The 19,836-nt window shown below is 32.8% G+C and overlaps 1 protein-coding gene across 1 annotated transcript; it reads left to right on the top strand.

Annotated features, from left to right (window-relative positions):
- Positions 1-1,713: 1,713 nt before the first annotated feature.
- LOC128720987 (uncharacterized) lies at positions 1,714-12,419 on the top strand. Its single transcript, XM_053814686.1, has 7 exons — positions 1,714-2,292; positions 2,364-2,490; positions 6,333-6,453; positions 7,048-7,124; positions 8,567-8,948; positions 10,413-11,572; positions 11,612-12,419. Exons 1-7 carry the CDS (start codon positions 1,741-1,743, stop codon positions 11,905-11,907), a joined length of 2,715 nt encoding a protein of 904 aa, XP_053670661.1. The 5' UTR covers positions 1,714-1,740; the 3' UTR covers positions 11,908-12,419.
- The last annotated feature ends 7,417 nt before the right edge of the window (positions 12,420-19,836 follow it).

The raw sequence follows: 19,836 nt of genomic DNA, 5'->3' as shown, positions 1-19,836 counted from the left end.
AAATCTAGCAACTATAGCCGCACATCCTTCAACTTGTCAAACGCAGCCATTAACTACCCTGTATGGTGGCAATTCGGTAACGTTGTTATTGTTTTACACTCCGTGTTAACGGAGATAATGATCTATCATGACTGAATGGAGCAAGTATAGTTTCTATAAAATATGTTTTCTTGTTAGCACTCGTATTGATTAGTACCAGAATTCATTCTAAAAGTTGTGGCCGTACGTAAAGTACATAATTTACCGTAGTATACAACTATATTATTGAATTTATTCTGCTTTTTATTTTCAATGCAAAAATCTTCGCATTGAAGCATTCAACATAATGGAAAAAGAATCTTGAAACTAAAAATATAAATGTAGCTTTAAAATACATAAATATCATTAATTAATAATATCAAATATTAATCGATAAAACTTTTGGGATCTACTAATAACTAAGGAAGGACATACTTTTTACGGAAAATATTTGGAAGCCAATGTATGTTTTATATCAAATCAACAATGTTCTCCCACTTTTTTTAGTTTCCCTGAATAAATCTCATGCTCTAAACTTGTTTGAAATGTTTGAACATCCATATTTATATTTATTTGATTTAAGAAAAACTTGTTGCAAGAGAGTTGCAACGTTCAGAATTGTTTGGCAGACAAGAACAATATGAAATCGAGGCAGAAATATTTTTTTTCTTCATTGTTTGCCTTCATGCGATTTTGCGATAAACGAATGATTAGCGTGCAGCATAAACTCACAATGGTATCGGGTTCAAATCTCGACTGAGCCTCCCTTATACGCAAGACTGACTATCCAGTTATGCAAAAAAATCCATTCATAAAAAGCTTTTCCGTACATCGGTTGTTGAGTGATTTAAGAAGAAAAAGAACAATCTCATTAAAGAATTTAATTGTTTCAAACGCCATAATCACTACCTGATTTATTGATTAATTACAATCTTTTCCCCCATTTATTTTATTTTATTCATCGATCTTTTTTGTTCACGAAATTGGTATCCAATTAAGTTGCAAATCTTTGTCATTCCCAAATCTTTATTTCATCCGGTATCTCATCATGATCTACACTAACTTTATATATATACATACATATATATATATATATATATATATATATATATATATATATATATATATATATATATATATATATATATATACACATATATATATATATATATATATATATATATATATATATATATATATATATATATATATATATATATATATATATATATATATATATATATATATATATATATATATATATATATATATATATATATATATATATATATATATATATATATATATATATATATATATATATATATATATACATATATATATATATATATATATATATATATATATATATATATATATATATACATATATATACATATATATATATATATATATATATATATATATATATATATATATACATATATATATATATATATATATATATGTATATATATATGTATATATGTATACACGCTGCATTCCAAGTAATTATAAATAACGAATATGTTTCCTTTCATAATTTAATTACAGTTTCTGTCCGACGTTTCAACAGTTTTTAATTATTTGGAAAGTAGATACTACATTCAAATATTGTCACTTACGATATTATTCATTGAATATCGATATTCGTGTAAATTAATTACATTTACGGCGGTAATAATTTCCACCGACGAAGAATTTGATTTGCGCTACAAGGGTATGGTATATTTACTGGTTGATTGGGGCATGGGAGATATTGAACGTACTACGGCGCAACATGTCCCCACGAATTTGCAACAAATCAATTTCCACAACCAAACCAGTAACCAACAGCACCTGCATCAGCAACATTCGCAACAGCCCGAACATCTGCTTCAGCAGTCGCGTTCTGTTCAATACAACAATGTTGCTCACCAGCTTGAACAACAGCGGCAATTACAGCATTATGTGCAACACCCGCAAATATTTGAAAAATCGTGTCCTGCAGGCCCGTTTCATGTAACGAAAAATGAGAATCTCTCCACATATTTGAAGGAGGTGCAGCATCAACATCAAGCACAATTTGAAACTCGACAAAGCAACGGTAAGCTTATCAGCAGTGACTTTCAACAACATCTAGTACGTAGTGGAAGTGAATATCATCATGAGCAGGAGCAGTATCATAAAACGCAGAACCTTAATTACCAGCAGCACAACCCACACCAACAGCCAAACCAGCAACATCAGGATAGTGACGAAGATGAGATTGCCTTATATCCTCTCAATAATCAGGTATGATGTAAATATTAATTAGATCGGCTAAATCTGTTGACTTGGTTCATTTTGTCTATTTTCTTTTACAGGTTGGTGGTCATACAAGGCTCCTGCTGCTAAATCAGAGTACTGTAATCAAGCCGCTTAACCTTCGGGAACTCGAATTCTATCAAAACATTCCCAGTGATATACAACAGTTTGTTCCAAAGTACAGAGGTAAGTCAACACTTTTTACAGTATCGATATTAGTTAGTGATGATGTGTGAAGTGTACAACATTTTGATGATGTGTGTCAGTTAAACATACATCAAATTCAAAGGTTTGATAAAACTATATTCAGTAGGATTAGAGTAGTTTTATATATACTCATAGCCGCATTCAACAGTATAACTGTTCAGCAGGCGACCTGTATATGTACAAGGACAATAATACGATATAATGATGATACACTATAATGACAAGCTCAATGAGTTATACGATAGCTGAACCGTTGTTCATCGTGTTAGGTAGGTTGAAAAGTAATATGTTCCCTTATTTGTCGTCGATTTTCTTTTTATCAATTTTTTAATCGTTTCGTCGATTTTTTGTTTAACCCCCTCACAGTTTTGCCCGAGCAGTGCTCGGGCAGTTTTGATTAAACTTTATTCTTTCTCATTTGCCTTGTGCACTGTTATTTCTTAATTTTTTGTGAGCATTCAAAGATTCTCCATGAATATATGTGTTGCGATTTTTTACTTTTTTGAATCGTATTTTTTTTAAATCGTATTTTTTTTTTTATAAATTACTACAATTTTTTGATGGAAGGAAATGCTCATCAGCCATGGACTATGCGAAATTATAGAATTAAATTGAATGAATTATGTATTTATGAACTAGAAATTTAGTTTTGAGAACAATACGGCCAGGCCGTCATTAAAATATAAAAAATTGAACTTTTTCATCCAAGTCACGAGAGTGCAATGTTTGTTGTTCGTGTAGAAGCAACTGCGGTATAAAGCTACGCAAAAAAACTAAATATTATTATAAAACTCTGAATAGCATTCCTTGCTCCAGGCAAAAGAAAACTTCGATGAAATTAAAATTATGTTATAATTAAAAAAAACAAAATTCATCAATATTGAAAACAATCGAGCAGTTTTAAACTAATTTTCTGAAACACTGAACCAATTATCATTTTTTAGCTAAAAAAATCTCAACCAAAAAGTATAAAAAGTTTTAATTTTATGAATTTTAGATCTCGTTTTTACCAAACCACAAATAAAAAAGTGTGACAATTTTTTGACCCTTTTTTCAAAATTAAAGAACTGTGAAGAAGCTAAAGTTTGATAGCTAACTAAGAAAATTCCGCAGTTTAAATTTTCCCTATTTGAATTTTTCAAAATATAATTCTTCAATGTATAATGTCTTTACAATAAAAAACAAAAATGCCAATGATCCAATGCTATAGCTTACTTCCTGAAATTGTTAGGAATATGTTTAAAAAAAATTCATTAGTTATACATAATTAGACACAATTTTTGTCTGCTTTTTAGTCAAATTGAAGCAAAAGAGATAAATCTTTGTATAAGTATATTTATACTGAAGAATAAATGGATGAAACTGCAAAAAACGATTCGAATTAACGAATTAAAAAAAATCAGAATAATCTGTCCCAAAGTGACATTGACAATGATATTGTTTGTCATACTAATAAAGGAATATAAACACGTCTTGTTTAAACCGCAAATGTTAACATAATCATGAATTTTTGGAACATAGCAGTTGTTTGGTATAGCACTTACTCGATAAAGTTGTTACGTTTAAACAGTCAATTTCTTTCTTCAGTGATATTTTCGATGTTTTCCAATTGATAGTTTAAGAGTAGCCTCCCTTTGCTTTTCATCTTGACAACTTAAGCTTTGTTACTGTATACAAGCTAGTTCTATTCGTCATCTATATACAAGAAGCATATATGCCAGATTGAATCCAAATTAATAATATATAAGTTAAAATACAACTTATTGTTCGAAAAATAGTGTTTGAAAACTCTTAAATAATTAATCAAGAATATGATCAGTGTGGAGCTGAGATGCAACGTAAGCAATAGCACTTACTAAAAACCGAAAAGTTTTATGAATGAATCACAATCAGAAGAAGAAAGAAAAAAGATTCAAGAAAATAAAGAAAACATTTCCATGAATTTACTTACTTTGTAAGTTGCCTATTTTACTCAATTCTTTGTTTTGAATTTAAAAAAAATAGTCACCATGAATTTCGACTTCCAAGCCAAAAATTAAAGTATAACTATGTAGCAAAAAATAAAAATTTAAATAGCAAATATCTCTATCGTTTATATCGTGCCTCGAACAATCATTACTTTTGCATTGAAATCATATAAATAGTACGGAATAGTATTTATTTAGTAATTATTTATATGTGCCTATGGCCGTGCTTCAATGTGGTTTCTACTGAACCAATTTGCACCAAACTTGGTACATAGGTGTGTAATAGGGATTTAGGGATTTGACTTTTTTTAGAACCCCTCAAAAGGCTTCCATTCAACCCCCATTCGCGAATATTCATATACTATATTCGCGAATTAAATATACAAATGATGTCCGACTTGACTGAAATTTGAAATCAAAACTTTCGGCCACCTCGTCAAAAAAGGGAGGCTTCCATACAGCAACCCGTAGAAAAGTCGTCTATAATATTCGTTTAAAAATACAAATGACGACCGAAATATCCGCAAATCGGCAAACATGTTTCTTTTAACTTTTGGGAGCAGAAACTAAAGCTTCAGTTACCCCGAAGTAAAAACGGGCATATTCTATACAACTCACTACCCCTATTAGGAAACAATATGTCGGTCTATTAATGACTATACAAAATTCATTGATGACCAATTTGTCTGAACATGTTTTATAAATCTGTTTGTAAAAAAACGAAACCCTCAGTCCATTCAAGAAATAAAAAAATGTCAGATTCTCCAATGTGGAAATGGGAGGATGCATCCCTAATTTATTGGAATGTTCAAAAATCGCTCAGCGATACAAATGTTTTTTTGCTTATTCTTATAACCGAATGACTTTTATATTATGGACGGGAAAGGAATTTCCATTTTCAACATAAACAAAATTCACAAAAATGCAAAGACCTCAACAAACAGTTCAATTTCCTGTAACTTTTCTCTCTTCTTCCATTTATTTAGACACTAAACTGCACTAAGAAACTCAAATCATGCTCTTTCCACGCATGTCAAAATTTAAAAGTGTAAAATATTTTTCAGCATATAGTTGTACATAACGCTATGCCTTTATTCAGAAAAATTCAATATTTAATTGTGTTTAGTAGCGTTGGAAATGTGGTTGGTGTAATAAATTTAAATATGGATTTCAGAGCGTAATGATCACGAATATGGAATGGCGTTTTGAAAGGGAACAGGAATACATATGAAATATAAAAGAAAATGGAAAATTGTTTCCAAGCAGCTTCAGTGACGAAATAAGAGAAAGAGATAGAAAAGTAGAAAAATTATGATCATCATACATGGTCAGGATGGAACAACATGCTACTTTTCCTCATTGCTATATAAATAAATTGATATGACGGATCCAAGAAAAATGATAGTAGATGAAAAAGGTTTTTTGAAATAGTTGAAGTGGAAAACACTAGGCATAAAAAATGGGTTTAACTAATTTCATGACATGAAAGATGCGAAATATTAGGTAGACATTTTTTGGTAAGAATGACTTGATCATACGAAACGAAGATTATGAAGAAAAATGACAGTTGTGAAACAACAAAACAAGAAAGAATTTGATTTGAAAACCTCTCCTTGATAGCTAAGATGGTTAAAAGGGTAGATTTGTTAAAAAATGAAGACAAATGCATCTCATATATATATTCTACTCTTTAAACTGCTATTTAACAATGACCAAGCAACTTTCGATTCTTTCTTATGTGCTTAATTATTTAAATGTATAAATCTGATGATTCGCTATTCGGATTATCTTTAGCGTAACTTTTTAATTTAGCAATGGATTTCATGTGTTTTGCATATTATCTACCTTTTCTAGGTGTTATGCAGGCAGCAACAATGGGCGGTTCAAAGCTTGAGAAACGTTACTCACCTAGCTTCCGTGATGATTCAGTCCGAAAGACAGCTGCGTCAAAAAGAAAACGTGAAGAAGTGTTACGGTTAGTATAATATTGTAGCTATCCCCTTTTGTTACTATCCCTGTCTCTCAAAAATCTGGTTTTGCAAACGGCTAATACTTTTCTAAGAGTTGTTGCTCTATATTTTTATCCTATAATGATATCCTATTGACAGGAAGGTAAAGTTGTTTCGATGGTTTAGTTTTTTGTTTATCTGGAAAGAAATATACGTGCGGCCGACTTTATTTATCATTTGTATGTTTATTACGGGAGCGTTGAAACGAATGGTTTCAAATCTCGATTGAGCCTCCCCCGTACGCCTGATTCCCATAATCCCCGTAGGACTAATTACGTGAAAAATCAAATACCCTTAATGAAACACCATGTAAAATAGCATCATGCAATGGTTATTGAGCCATTTAAGAAGAAGAAATTTACTTTCTTTCGGGTGCAATGAATAAATTTGCATACCAGATTGTTCGTTTAAAAACATTGTTTATCATTATTCTATTTCAGCATTCAGTTCAAGAGTTCAATTGAAATATATTAATATATAAACTCTTTTCTTCTTTGTAGAAATGCAATTAATGTTCTAACCATGGCTTTTTTTTTTCTTTTTTTATTATCTATTTACAGGATGAAAATACATAAAAATGGAATACCATCTGAAGTGTTAAAAAGTATTGCACAACTAGACAACTCCAATAAACAATGTTAGTAACCCAATAGTTTGCAATACCCCATACCTAAAAAGTTAGAGTGTATGTTGTACAATAGAAAATAAGCAAAAAGCAGGGTTGATTATAACTCGTTTTAAGGATTGTTACATGCAGCCATATAATCCTTTTCAAATATTTTTGTATAATGTGTTAAATTTGTTGTATTGAGTATGATAAAAACTATTACTTTGAATTAGTGTTCATTTCAGATAGCAAAAGTGATATAAATACACACACACACACACACACATATATATATATATATATATATATATATATATATATATATATATATATATATATATATATATATATATATATATATATATATATATATATATATATATATATATATATATATATATATATATATATATATATATATATATATATATATATTTCAAATGGCAGATCCATAGCTTGCCTTTTTGCATACAGGTCTTTTAAACAGTTATACATTATTTTTTGCTTCGATGATGCTGTTTCTCATCCTTCTGCAGACAGTTCGTTTCCGTCTGCACAAATTATGGTTCAGTCTTGCATCATTCAAATGGAACCTAACATGTGTTACTAATATGATCAATTATAATAATCCAAAATGCACAAGCTCGATTAAACCATTTTCAGAACCATGAACTTATCTAAGCTAGCTGTAGAGAACGTTTTTACAAATTATCAGATATAGAAGTATTTAGGGTTGATCTACCCAAGTTCAAATTTATTTAACCTGTGACTATTACCACTAGATAATGAATTAATTCTTTTGAACTTGTATTTCAATATTAATAAAATGGTTTTACAATAGCATTGCATGAAATAGTTAGTAACATGCGCTAAAATAAATTTTCTGTAATGAATAACAATATTATTTGATATGTTGAACCCCTGAAGCAGTTAAGCAGCGATTTGCATGACTTTCATTACAAAATACAGGCCATTTAACACTTCTTGCCAATTGATAAACCATGACTCCATGACCAGATTTTAATAGCTGTTTGATCTTGATCATTACCGATGAATGATCAAGCAGCTTTTTTGATACGTAAAACTCCCTTATGAAGCACCGTAATAAGCTGTATTCAAAAGATATTTGAAGTGCCACTGTAAACTTCCAAAATCACTGAAAGTGCTTTATGGCACGGTCCAACTAGTCAAGGCCAACTTACGCCGAATAATCGTTTTCATTCAACTAGAAACACTTAGAACAGTAATGACGAATACAAAAAAAGGTCTGATTTGTGTGTGGCATCTAGTATTCACATGGCTGTTATAATTTTCAATTAAATGCTGAAGAACTTCTATTAAATTAAATTTTAATTAAAATTTGGATTCAATCTATATTTAAGATTTCTTTGTATCTGTGCAAAATTGGCATTGAAATTGATTCTATTCATCTTCTATTCGTTTTTCTCTTTGTTTATTTTCATTTGTAACAGACTTTTTAATGCTGGAGAATATAACATCCGCGTACCGAAACCCCTGTATTCTCGATCTCAAGATGGGCACCCGCCAACATGGTGATGATGCTTCAGCTGAAAAACGTAGCAAGCAAATGGCAAAATGTGCAGCCAGTACATCCGCATCGCTCGGTGTCCGATTATGTGGCATGCAAGTTTATCAAGTGAACCTCGATCACTACATGAAGCGTGACAAGTATTGGGGGCGAGAACTCACCGAGGATGGTTTCAAAGTAGCTCTGCACAACTTTTTCTACAATGGTTATCGATTAAGAATGAAGGTCATTGGAAAAGTGTTAGACAAGCTTGAGCAATTACGACGTGTTATAGAAAAACAGTCGAGCTATCGCTTCTATTCTTGGTGAGTAATATTTTCACTAATAGCTCGTTTATCAATAGTTTGGATTTCTTTTTTATCCACACATTAAGACTCTCCTAACATTAAACCAATTTAAGTTGTGTTAATTTGTTTATGACAATTTATTGGCAATCAATTAAATATTATTCACAAAAGTTATTGTTATCCCAACTCTTATTGTTATCCCAACTTTCTTATTAACGTACTCTCTTATTTTTGTTGATTTATGAATTATTATTTTTTAGTAAAAAAACTCTTAATAAGAAAAAAGCTTATTGATCTACTTTTTTTCAAATTCATATTTTGTTTTGTGCGAAAACTGACATCGTTATTACTATTACGCTCTCGCTGCAATTGCTGCACTGTTTTCGCTCTCGCTTCAAGACATAAATGTATCTATCCTTTCTATTCTACTTTATTCAGTCATTTCTTTCGCAATATAAACATTCAATTCATTCTTCCTCATTGTAGTACATTCATATTTCCCTGTCGTTCTTCAAACAGGCTAAATGATATGTGTTACCTTACCTTTTCCATCTCCTCTTCTTAAACAAGTTCATTCTCCTAACCTTTTTCGCCACGTTACAATGACTTTAATGACTACTATGTAACATCCACAATCTGAATATTGTATCATCTTGTAATATGGTAATAGATCTTGATCAACGAGGTACTTAGTCAAATAGAATAGATTGTCATTATTACTTGAGCGATATAATCGGTGTTTTTTTAAGGGAAATTGTGGGGAAGTCGCCGTTTGCCTTATTCCAGAGGCTGCTATAAGTTTGTCACTTTGTGTATAGAGTGATTTTTGTGCAAAGCCCCTTTTTTCTGAAACTTCGTCATCCTATTATTGAGCATTATGAAATATAAGTAAAAAATATAATGTAAATTGGAAACCATTGATTTTTTTGCCTTTTTAAATTTTTTCCTCTTTATTTTGATTTTCTTTAAAAGTTCTTAATTTGATTTTTGACTTTTAAAAATATTTTTGTGCGAAGTTTGGTGCACATTGGCACGGTAGATACCGGATGAGCTCATTACAAACATAACGCGGCTTTTGCCATAATTTTTTTTTCAGTATATCTATTATAATTTTTCTTTATCTATCTCTATACCATGCTTTATTAAAATTCTTCATTCCTCCCACTATGCATCCTTATGACATCACTTTTTCCTCTCTCCTTTCCAGCTCATAGCTTATTTGTTTTGAAAAATGTGTCTCCTCCAATTTATTGCTTAGCTGTTCGATGAACGTCCATTACCATTTTTAATTTGCTCGAAAGCTTTCTTTTGTTTAATATCGTCATTTGTAAATTTCATTATTTTTTTGAAGTGATCGACAGGAGACTATATTTTAGTAGTATAAATTTAGTATATTTTTTTCAAAATATTTCAAAGTGTCTTCAATCTAGCCTTCCTTTCTGGTATATTCGATTTACCGATTACTTTTTTTGTTAACTACAGCTCGCTACTTATCGTTTACGAAGGTTTTGAAGAATCATCAGGAGTAGAGACTAGCGAATGTCATTTGCTTGAAGCTGAAACAAATTCGTGTTGTTATGATGCAGACGCCTCAAATAGTTCGATTGAGCAATTCCTGTTGACGTCTTCGAATGAGGAATCTCCATCCAATGTGTCCTCATTCATGATTCACCAGCGAAAAGTCGCATCAATGACCAGCGGGATGGCAGCAATGGGAGCAGCTTCCCAGGTTGTAATGAGCACCCCCACCACAACTGCAGCCAAGAGTACGACGGCAACGTCAATCGTTGGCTCTCGAGACGAAGATAGCACTAGTAGGACTGTCTTTCCAGAACATCACTTCCGTAGCGTTATAACCGATGATGATAACAACCGGCAACCACAACTCGATGATAAAAATTGTTCACGACGTCCCAGCATTTCTGATTCAAAAGTTATTCCATTTGTGCCCATATCCGAAGAAACTGTCTATCCCGGAGGTTCAGCTGAGGATTGCTCATCGTCGCCGAGTGTTGCAATTCCAATGCCAACCGGTATCGCATGTGTGTCACAAACCCTCACCAGTTCCAGTCCACATTCGATGGACTCATGGATGAATTACAGCAGCAATAGCAACAGCAGTAGCGATGACTACGCCCCGCCGTTTGTGGTATCGAGTCATCTGCAAAGCTCTTCTGCTGCTCAGGCAGAAGCTTACTTCGGAAGTGAATCCGAGTGCGATCGAGTTGAAAGAAGAGACCACCGAGTGGTTCTCTCCGATGACGTGGGGTTCAATACCAGCACCAGTATTAAGTTTGGTCACAATAAACTTGTAGAGCAAAGCTACAACATCAGTAACAACAACAACAGTACCGCTAATAACGATACGGGGATAGAGTTGACTGGAGATAGCAAAAACAATTTGGAACTAGGCGGCGGTGCCTTTCAGGAAGGGCAGCATGACATCTCCGATGCCGGATATCACGAAGACGAAGAGGTAGACGATGATGATGAAGAAGAGGGCGAAGTAGATGATGAAGAGGAACATCAACTGTTGATGCGACAAAAATTACCAACCGGCAGCAGTTCCAAACGACTGCGTAGCAAGGACAGTTGTGGCAGCAGTGGTGCCAGCGGCAACAACATTGCAAACAACAGCAATAGCAATAGAAAGTGCCATGCCACTCTTGGCAGCTCTGGAGGAACCGGTGACAGTAATTTCCTGTTACCACTGCGAAGGAAACTCAGCTCAAAGTCGAAATCTGGTTTACTGGGCGCATGCGCAGGAAATATAGCGAGTGGCATTTCCACTGGGAGTATCTTAGCCGACGTGCGAATGATAGACTTTGCGCACACGACGTTTGAGATTAAAAATGGTGGCCCATCGTTATGTAGCAATACAAATGCTAAGGTACATCATGGTCCAGATGGCGGATTCCTTCGTGGACTCGACAGCCTTAAGCGTATTCTTACGGAAATATGCGGAGAAAATTTGTGAAACGTGCTAAAGGCGACAAAATAACTCACATCAGAATATCGTCGAGCATGGTGCAAGATTTACTTGGTGGGATTGTTTATATATAAAGTAAAAAAAACGGCTAAGCCTAAACCATGGCCATGCTCAAACACGTGCAATTCACTATGTGCAAACTCTAGAAACATTAGTTATTTAATTTGACGCGTCGTTCATCGCGATTCCCGCGCTCGTAGCAATGTGATGTTTTAGTTGATCCTCTGGTTTTGTCTTATAATTTTTACATTTTTTTTTATAAATCCAAAAAGTGGCAAAAACTTTATTGGGGATTTTTGCTATCTACCATTAGGGTAACTACTATTACAACTGTGTTGATCTGTTGTGTATAAACATTCATTTGTTTTATGCCTCTAAAAGCGCTACCGTTTACAACTTGTTTCGGGATCCTTCTTGGAACTGTACTCTGATGCATAGGCGGATATTTTAAAAAAGATCAGTATCTCAACATCTACGTCAAGAAGACAGCAGCAGCAGTAGGAAACCAGTAAGAAGTAAATAAAAAATGTGATACTATGAGCATTTGTAATGTTGTTTTCTTTCTCTTTCTCGGCACTCACACTCACACACAAATATCCAGCCAATATATCCTTTCATGTTACAAAAAGACGTTTCGCACTTAGTTTTCTTTTTAAACACTCAGTTTTCTTTTTCAAAATTTGTAATAAAACATGTAGTAGGAAGTTGTTTGTAATTATGTAATGCTGAAATTTTCAAAAGAATATAATAGCAGACGTTTTTGTTTGTTCTACTGCCATGATCAAGTTACTTTTTCACTGATTGTAGATAAGATCCAGGTTTCTTAAGTCATAGAAAACGAACAAAAAATGCTTGATCAGAAATTTTCAATTCAGCATACAACGGGGGTTAGTTATTATCGATATCAATCCATTGCGATAAGTATAACGTTTAAAAAAAGGCGCGGGCCTTACCGTTCAACTGTCGTTAGTTTTAGTTAACTTGTGTCTATCATGTGTTTCGCAGCAGAAACTACACTCAAAGTTCAAAATGAAAGGGCTCAACATTGAACTTAAATGTTGTGGATCAAACAGTACTAGCAAACAAATTTACTTAAACTTCCGTTCCTCAATCACCACCGATTTTTTTAAGTTCGTAATAGTTAATTATTGTCTATCAATCTCTTATTTAACGTCAATCGTATCTACGCTCAGTGATCGAGAACCATTTTGTCGAGCCAAATAACCGTTCAATGTATCAAGCAAATATAAAAAGAATTAAGGCAGTGTGAAAACGAAACGAATCAAGATTTAATGAAATCCCGTGGCTAATAAATAGTTTGAAAGCGAGATGTGATGCATGAAAAAAGACAGGAAAATTGCTTAAATAATGGCATACATCAAGTTGAATTGATAAGTTAAGAATGCATTTCGCATTTCCGCTTTTCAATTTCGAAAGATTCAAGCTAAGGATTTAATGAAGGGATTCGTTCATGGTATTCGTCATTTTTGTCATTTGTATCATGTTAACTGTCGAACATGCAGAACCAGAATAAGTACGGAAATTCCCGAGAGGCGAACTTTGACGATTAAAGTGCTTCAGTTTGCCGATCACTGTCCCAGCCAATGGAGATTTGTGAATTAACAATTAACAGTTTTTGTAAAAGATTCGTAATCAAATATTATGCCTCTTCAGTTAACTAATCAATATTTTGTTTTATTATTGTTGCTCTTAACTATCCTAGAATTTGACCTAAAAATCAAGTCTCATTTAAATGTTATCACAAATTTTCTTAAAGAAATTATTGGTTTAGTACGCACTAAACGTAATTTGTTTTGCACTACGCTATACATGGTAAAGGAAACATCTATTTTTTCCTAGTCATGATTTCAAATTCTTTGGAAAGAGAATATCAAACCCACACTATGAATCGTATATCATGGAAAAAACAAAACAAAATAAAGATCAGTTAGTTTTTAGATACTACATCGCAAAAGGATATATTCCTTTTCGTATTAATATATCCAGGCAATATCAGCCAACCTATTACAGTGTTTTTGCATTCATTTGTAAAGATTTGTAATTAAATATCGCAATATGTGTAAAGTACGGTAACATAACATTCAGATGTAAACCAACCACGATCGAGGCGTAAAAAAGGTATGGATGGGACTAGTATAACCGCCAAATATTGCTGAAAATAGTGAAGCGTCGAAAAGAGTACAGATAACGGAATGATAGCGAAAAACACATGATCATTAAGTCCCCTATCCATTGCAAAATTTAACTAGGACATGCAAGTTAAACAAAACTTCAAAACTTTTTGTTATTTTATTGTTCTCAAAAATACTTTGCGTACAGCGATGTCGATGCTAGAAATTGGACAGCGCATCTACGTTATAATGAACGATCGACAAAATAGATGAAAGTTGTTTAATTATGAGAAGCGCTGGAAGGATTTTTTTAGCACAAAATCGCAAATTTGCTGTTCCATAAGATTGCCGTTCACGTAAGTAAACTAGTAAAGTAAACGAGGTACAATTCACAAAACTCGCTCAACATGAATGCATACGAATTGCCGTTCTTCGTTGTTGTCCTCGGCGAACTGTATACACGATATGACATAATCAATAGCGATATAGCATTTTAGAATGTTCTAAACAAAGAATTGTCTTAGTAAGTTGGTAAAGAAAAAAAATGTATCAAGAAAGGGGCAACAGCCAGATAAAACAAAACAAACAACCGAAACAAGTGTGTGATCATTTTTACGTTTACGTACGGCTTAAAGCGATAAAAGCGTGAAGGCGGATAAATAAGCTATTTATATGTAAAAAAAGAGGCAAGGATGAATAAAAGAAACAGTTTAAAAAAGTACGAAATATGTGTAAATGAAGTATTCAAGTAAATAAGGTGTGGTTTGCAGAATCGAAGTAAATTATAACCTATATCTAACTATAATTGTAGTGTTATCGCATGCAAATCTAGAAGACCTGAATAAAGATTTAAATTTTTAAATACACTTTCCGCTTATTGAAGACACGCACTTATCAAACGCAAACACAACTTATATACATATCTGATTTAATTTCATTTTGCGGACGATGGCATAGCACGTGTGGCAATTGCCGAAATAAAAGTCCAAAAACAAATTTGAGATATTTGAAAAATTGAAATTATATTCTGAATCTAGAATGTTAAATTTATGTAACACCGAAATACGAAGAATCCAATAGAACTCCAATATTCTCGAAGTTAAAGCTTGTCAAAATCAAAAAAGTGTGGTAATTTTAATATGGTACTGTGTTATAAATTTTATTCATTAATTCATTATTCATTCATTATTCATTAACACTATTAATGTATGTCTCAGGCTGATATAAGTTGTTTTACATTTTAGATTGATGGTATTAAACAAAAGGTATAGAACAAGTCTTTTGCAGCTATCCCAAAAACGGTAAATATGATAAATGATATGATGAATCCCTTTTTGTTGATTAGATCCCTTATTGGATCGAAGGTGATCTGCTTTTATGAACGCAGCCAATACACAAATATTCCCAAACAGGCAAAAGGAGCGAAAGGTAATAGTAATTTGGACATCAACGACAAAGTGCCTTCGCCGAATTTGCATGAGGTCGTCAGTACAATCAAGCAACTGAAATCAAATAAGTTAGCCGGTGGCGATGAAATGACGACAGAGCTCTTCATGATTTGCCCGGCGAGGTTTACCGTAACCATGCCTCTATTCATGGTAAAACCGGAAGAGTGAAAGTCATCTGCACTGTATATTCATGAACATGATTGGCCGGATGAACAGGAACTGCACTGTGCTAGTTTCCGAGCCATCACTTTTCTCAATATGGCGTTTATGATTCTGTCCCGAATACTGTTTAGTAAACTTTCGCCACTTGCTAATGATTTTGTCGGCAGCTATCAAACATGTTTCGTTGTAGGGTAATCGAACACCGACTGAATGTTACATCAAATCATTATATTTAGTCAGATTCTTCTGAAACGCCGAGTTCCTTATCAGTTCGACTCGAATTGCATGGAGAAGAACTTTCATATTTATTTTTCCACATAGCTCTAAAAGTTAAGAAAAGAATACAATTCACCGGAATCGACATCCGTGGCATGTTGACACTGTCTCTCCAGCTCCTGGGTTTCACGGATGTTATCGATAGACATCGGCCATACCTTTGGAGTCGACGAAAACACGTAGTCTGAAGGATTGGATTGATGATTGATGATCATCGTGACGAATATAACTAACCTGCTTTATGTAGAGTACGACTAGAGAGCAGCGTACCAGTAAACGATTTCGATGAATTCTGCTATTTAACAACAATCTGAGCGTGGGATTATAACGGATAATTTCAAAGGTGAAACCTCTTCTTCTTCTTTACTAGCTCGCTCACAATTGAGCACGTTGTACTGACATGGCCTACCTTGCTTTGCTTAGCCAAGGCCTTCATGACTTTTAATTACTCGTAGGCGAAAGCTATTCAGAGAAAATCTGTCGATTGTGGACTCCACATACTCCCTAGACCCAGAAGATATCAACAGGATTATCACTAAAAATACCGCTCGATATCCAAAGTTGTCGCTTAAGCGACTGCTCGACATCCTGCTCCCAACGTACTCATGTGGCTGTTGAATACTCACAGACAGATGGCGCTACTAACTCACCAGCGCACGTAGGGGCAAGGGCGGTCATAAGTCCAATTTTTTTATTCGCTTTTGCTAAATCTGATATTGCTGATTGAAAGTCAGATAGTTAACAAAGAAAATTCCGAAATTGTAGATTTCTAGCATTTATATCTTCGAAGATACATAGTTCCAAAGTCAAAAAAGCTTGCCAAAAAGCTCAAATTTCACCTAGTCAGTACCCACAATTCAACTTACTATTTTAATAGTACATTGAGGTGTAAAATAGATAAATTATATATCATTAGAAACATAAATTAGGCTTCTTTTGAATAAAAGTAAAACAAAAATTATAAAATTTAAATAAACACATGTTTTTGGGCTATTACTAAATAAAAAACTAAAAAAAATCATGTTTTTCAACTTTGGTAATGAATTACAAAAATGTTTAAAATTGTTTATTTCCAATTTTTTCCTAAAACATACTTTAACATATGATAATGTAATGGTGAAACGCTCCGTACCCACTTCGAACCGCAAATATGTTAAAAATGGATTTGATTTTTTTTTGGTATACGCGCCGTAGTACCAAACACAGCGAACATGACTGTACAATATTGACTAGTAAGAGCCGTACCAACGAAGCACTGAACTGTTTTATAAGCATCAATGCCTGAAATGTAAATTATTTAATTCATAAAAAGTATTTTTCAATCTCTCTATTGACTATTTTTCAATATTTCTATTCAATATTTTTCAATATCAACATTTACATTTATGCTACGGTAATGCAATGATCTTTAGAGTAGGGTGCAGAAAAATTCAACTTAAAGAGAATATTAACTTGATCGAAAAGTATGATTTTCCTTTGCTTTTTTTAAATAATATTTCCTTTAATGTTTAACGAAATGTAAATGTACAATTTTATGTTTAATCAGCAACATAACTTTTTGCATATTCCATTACTCACACCACCGTATAAATTGATATGATTGATGTGATATCCTTGCTGTTTTGTAACCCAACTGAGATGGTTTCAGATCTAATATACTACCCTTTTGTTGCAAATGATCATATATTTACTCTGCTGTTACAGACACTAGATATCATTAAGCACAAGAAGGATAAATCAAACTACAAGAAATAAGACTACAGACTAGTAGTAATCAAATTTGCATAAGAAGGAAGCAGATATATTGGCAAGGTGAACGTTTCAGAAGCGCAATGATTTTTCCTCTAGCAAACATAAAATGAGATTATGATATTGTACTATCAAAATTGTTTTCACGGAGTAGAAACATAATAATTTGCAATGTAGCTACTAAGAGTGAAGCTTTCAATATCTTTTAATTGATTATTTTTTCCTTATAAACTAACATTTTCATCAATGTTGGTTTTATATTTGCGTTCAACGACAATTGCAATTTTATGGTGGATGTACATTTATCTAATACTTAAACTTGAGTTGACAAAGTAGATAATATTATAACCTATGCACACCTTTACTTTTAAGAATTTGTATATTAAGTACAAATATATAATTTAAATACCAAAAAAGAGAGATATATAGAGATCATGTGATATGACATATATATGACCTCATGCAATTATTTTTTTAGAAACTTTTTTAGTTTTTTTATTGTATTTTTGACACGATTAAAGCATTCAACATGTTTAGGATTCAAATTCAAATCAAAAATCGTTATCAATAACACTATCACCTATAGGGATTGATACAAAATACACCTGAAACAAGGAAAAACAGTGCACAGTGGCGCCCTCTGGATGTCCAAAACATCAAAAAATGCTTAGTTTTGTTATAAAAGCACTTTTGAATCTATTGTGTAGCAAATTGTAGCTTAGTTATGAAAAAAAAAAAATAATTATAACCGCGGTTTGCTCCGGACTGCCCCTTAGTGCAGCGTCAGTACGCAAGCGGGCCCTTAGCAACCTGGGGGTTATTGTCTGGGGACAAAGGACGCAAGATCAAACAGGTTAATCGACGAACGACGAATCGGATTGTTAAAACGTCGTTTTATGAACTCTGGCTCTATTTATAAAGCATTCCTAAATCACTTGACACAGAGTCTGGTTTTAATTTATTCCCCTCATTCGTTGAAAACATTTGATGTTATTTCTCGTGAATGCAGAAAACCTGAGTGGGAAATTCAGCTCGCTCGATATTAAATCAATTTATTCTGTCAGGAGAAAAGCAAATTATAAAACACTTCAAACTGTGTAAAAAGCTCACCCAATATTGTTACTTCGTCAAGAAAAAGCCAAAATATTCGTCCAATGTCCAAATTTATAGAATACATAACTGTATAAACTCAGAAATTAATTTTTTTAAGCGAATTTAAACAATAAGGATAGCGCGAGGAGAAGGGTGCAAATAACTCATTTTCTTTTCTAAACTCATTTCTCGTAAAAACGAGATAGTTGTAAACAAAAAAAAACATATTATGAAAAAGACGGTAGCAAAAATTAAATTACAGCTGAGATATAAATATATCATTCAGGAAGGTATGACAAATGGGAATAGAACGAAAAGTAACTGGCAAACTTATGTTACCATTTTTAGTAGAAAATAACCATGAAGAAGTTTCTTTTTAATAATACACAAACGCAAAAAATGTCTTATGTAATCGATGTTTTACAAAAGAAAGTCGAAATATAAAATATATCGAAAATTTCCAAAAGCAACAAATAATAAAAAATAACAAAATTATGGAAATTCTCGAGAATCTGGTGAATGTTATGCTAGCAAATTACGAAAACAGCGCAGGTTCAGCTATTAAGCGAGTTTGATATTTTTTCAAATGTGTACTTACTTACTTATTAGACACTTCAACCGCCTAACAGTTGGCTGGGCTTGCTCCAGGAAATGCTGGTATCGCGGTCGCAATCGAATGCCAATCGTTGATCCCGGTCTTTTAGGCAGTCATCTACACCATGCATCCATCTCAGTTTGACCAGTTAACTTCATCTCAGTCAATGACCAGCATGTGATGTTTTTTGTTAGATTCTTTTAGAATAAATAAAGAGTTTTTCTTTATTTTTTCGGAATAATTAACGACAATGTTTGAAAATTTTCATAAATATTAAACTTTTAAATTTTGCTCGATAAAACGGATTTACCAATACTAATATTAATAAGCTATAGCTATAGCCTTATAGCTGTAGAGCTTTCTCACCTCCTTTCTCAACAAATCCATATAAATGTATCTATAAATCTTTTAATATAAACCAATCTATAAATTTTGAAGTAAATGACAACGACCTTTTCCGATC

This window comes from Anopheles nili, chromosome 2, assembly GCF_943737925.1.
Source record: "Anopheles nili chromosome 2, idAnoNiliSN_F5_01, whole genome shotgun sequence".
NCBI classification, from domain to species: domain Eukaryota; kingdom Metazoa; phylum Arthropoda; class Insecta; order Diptera; family Culicidae; genus Anopheles; species Anopheles nili.
Note: the sequence above shows the minus strand (reverse complement) of the source record. Positions and strands in the feature narration are given on the sequence as shown.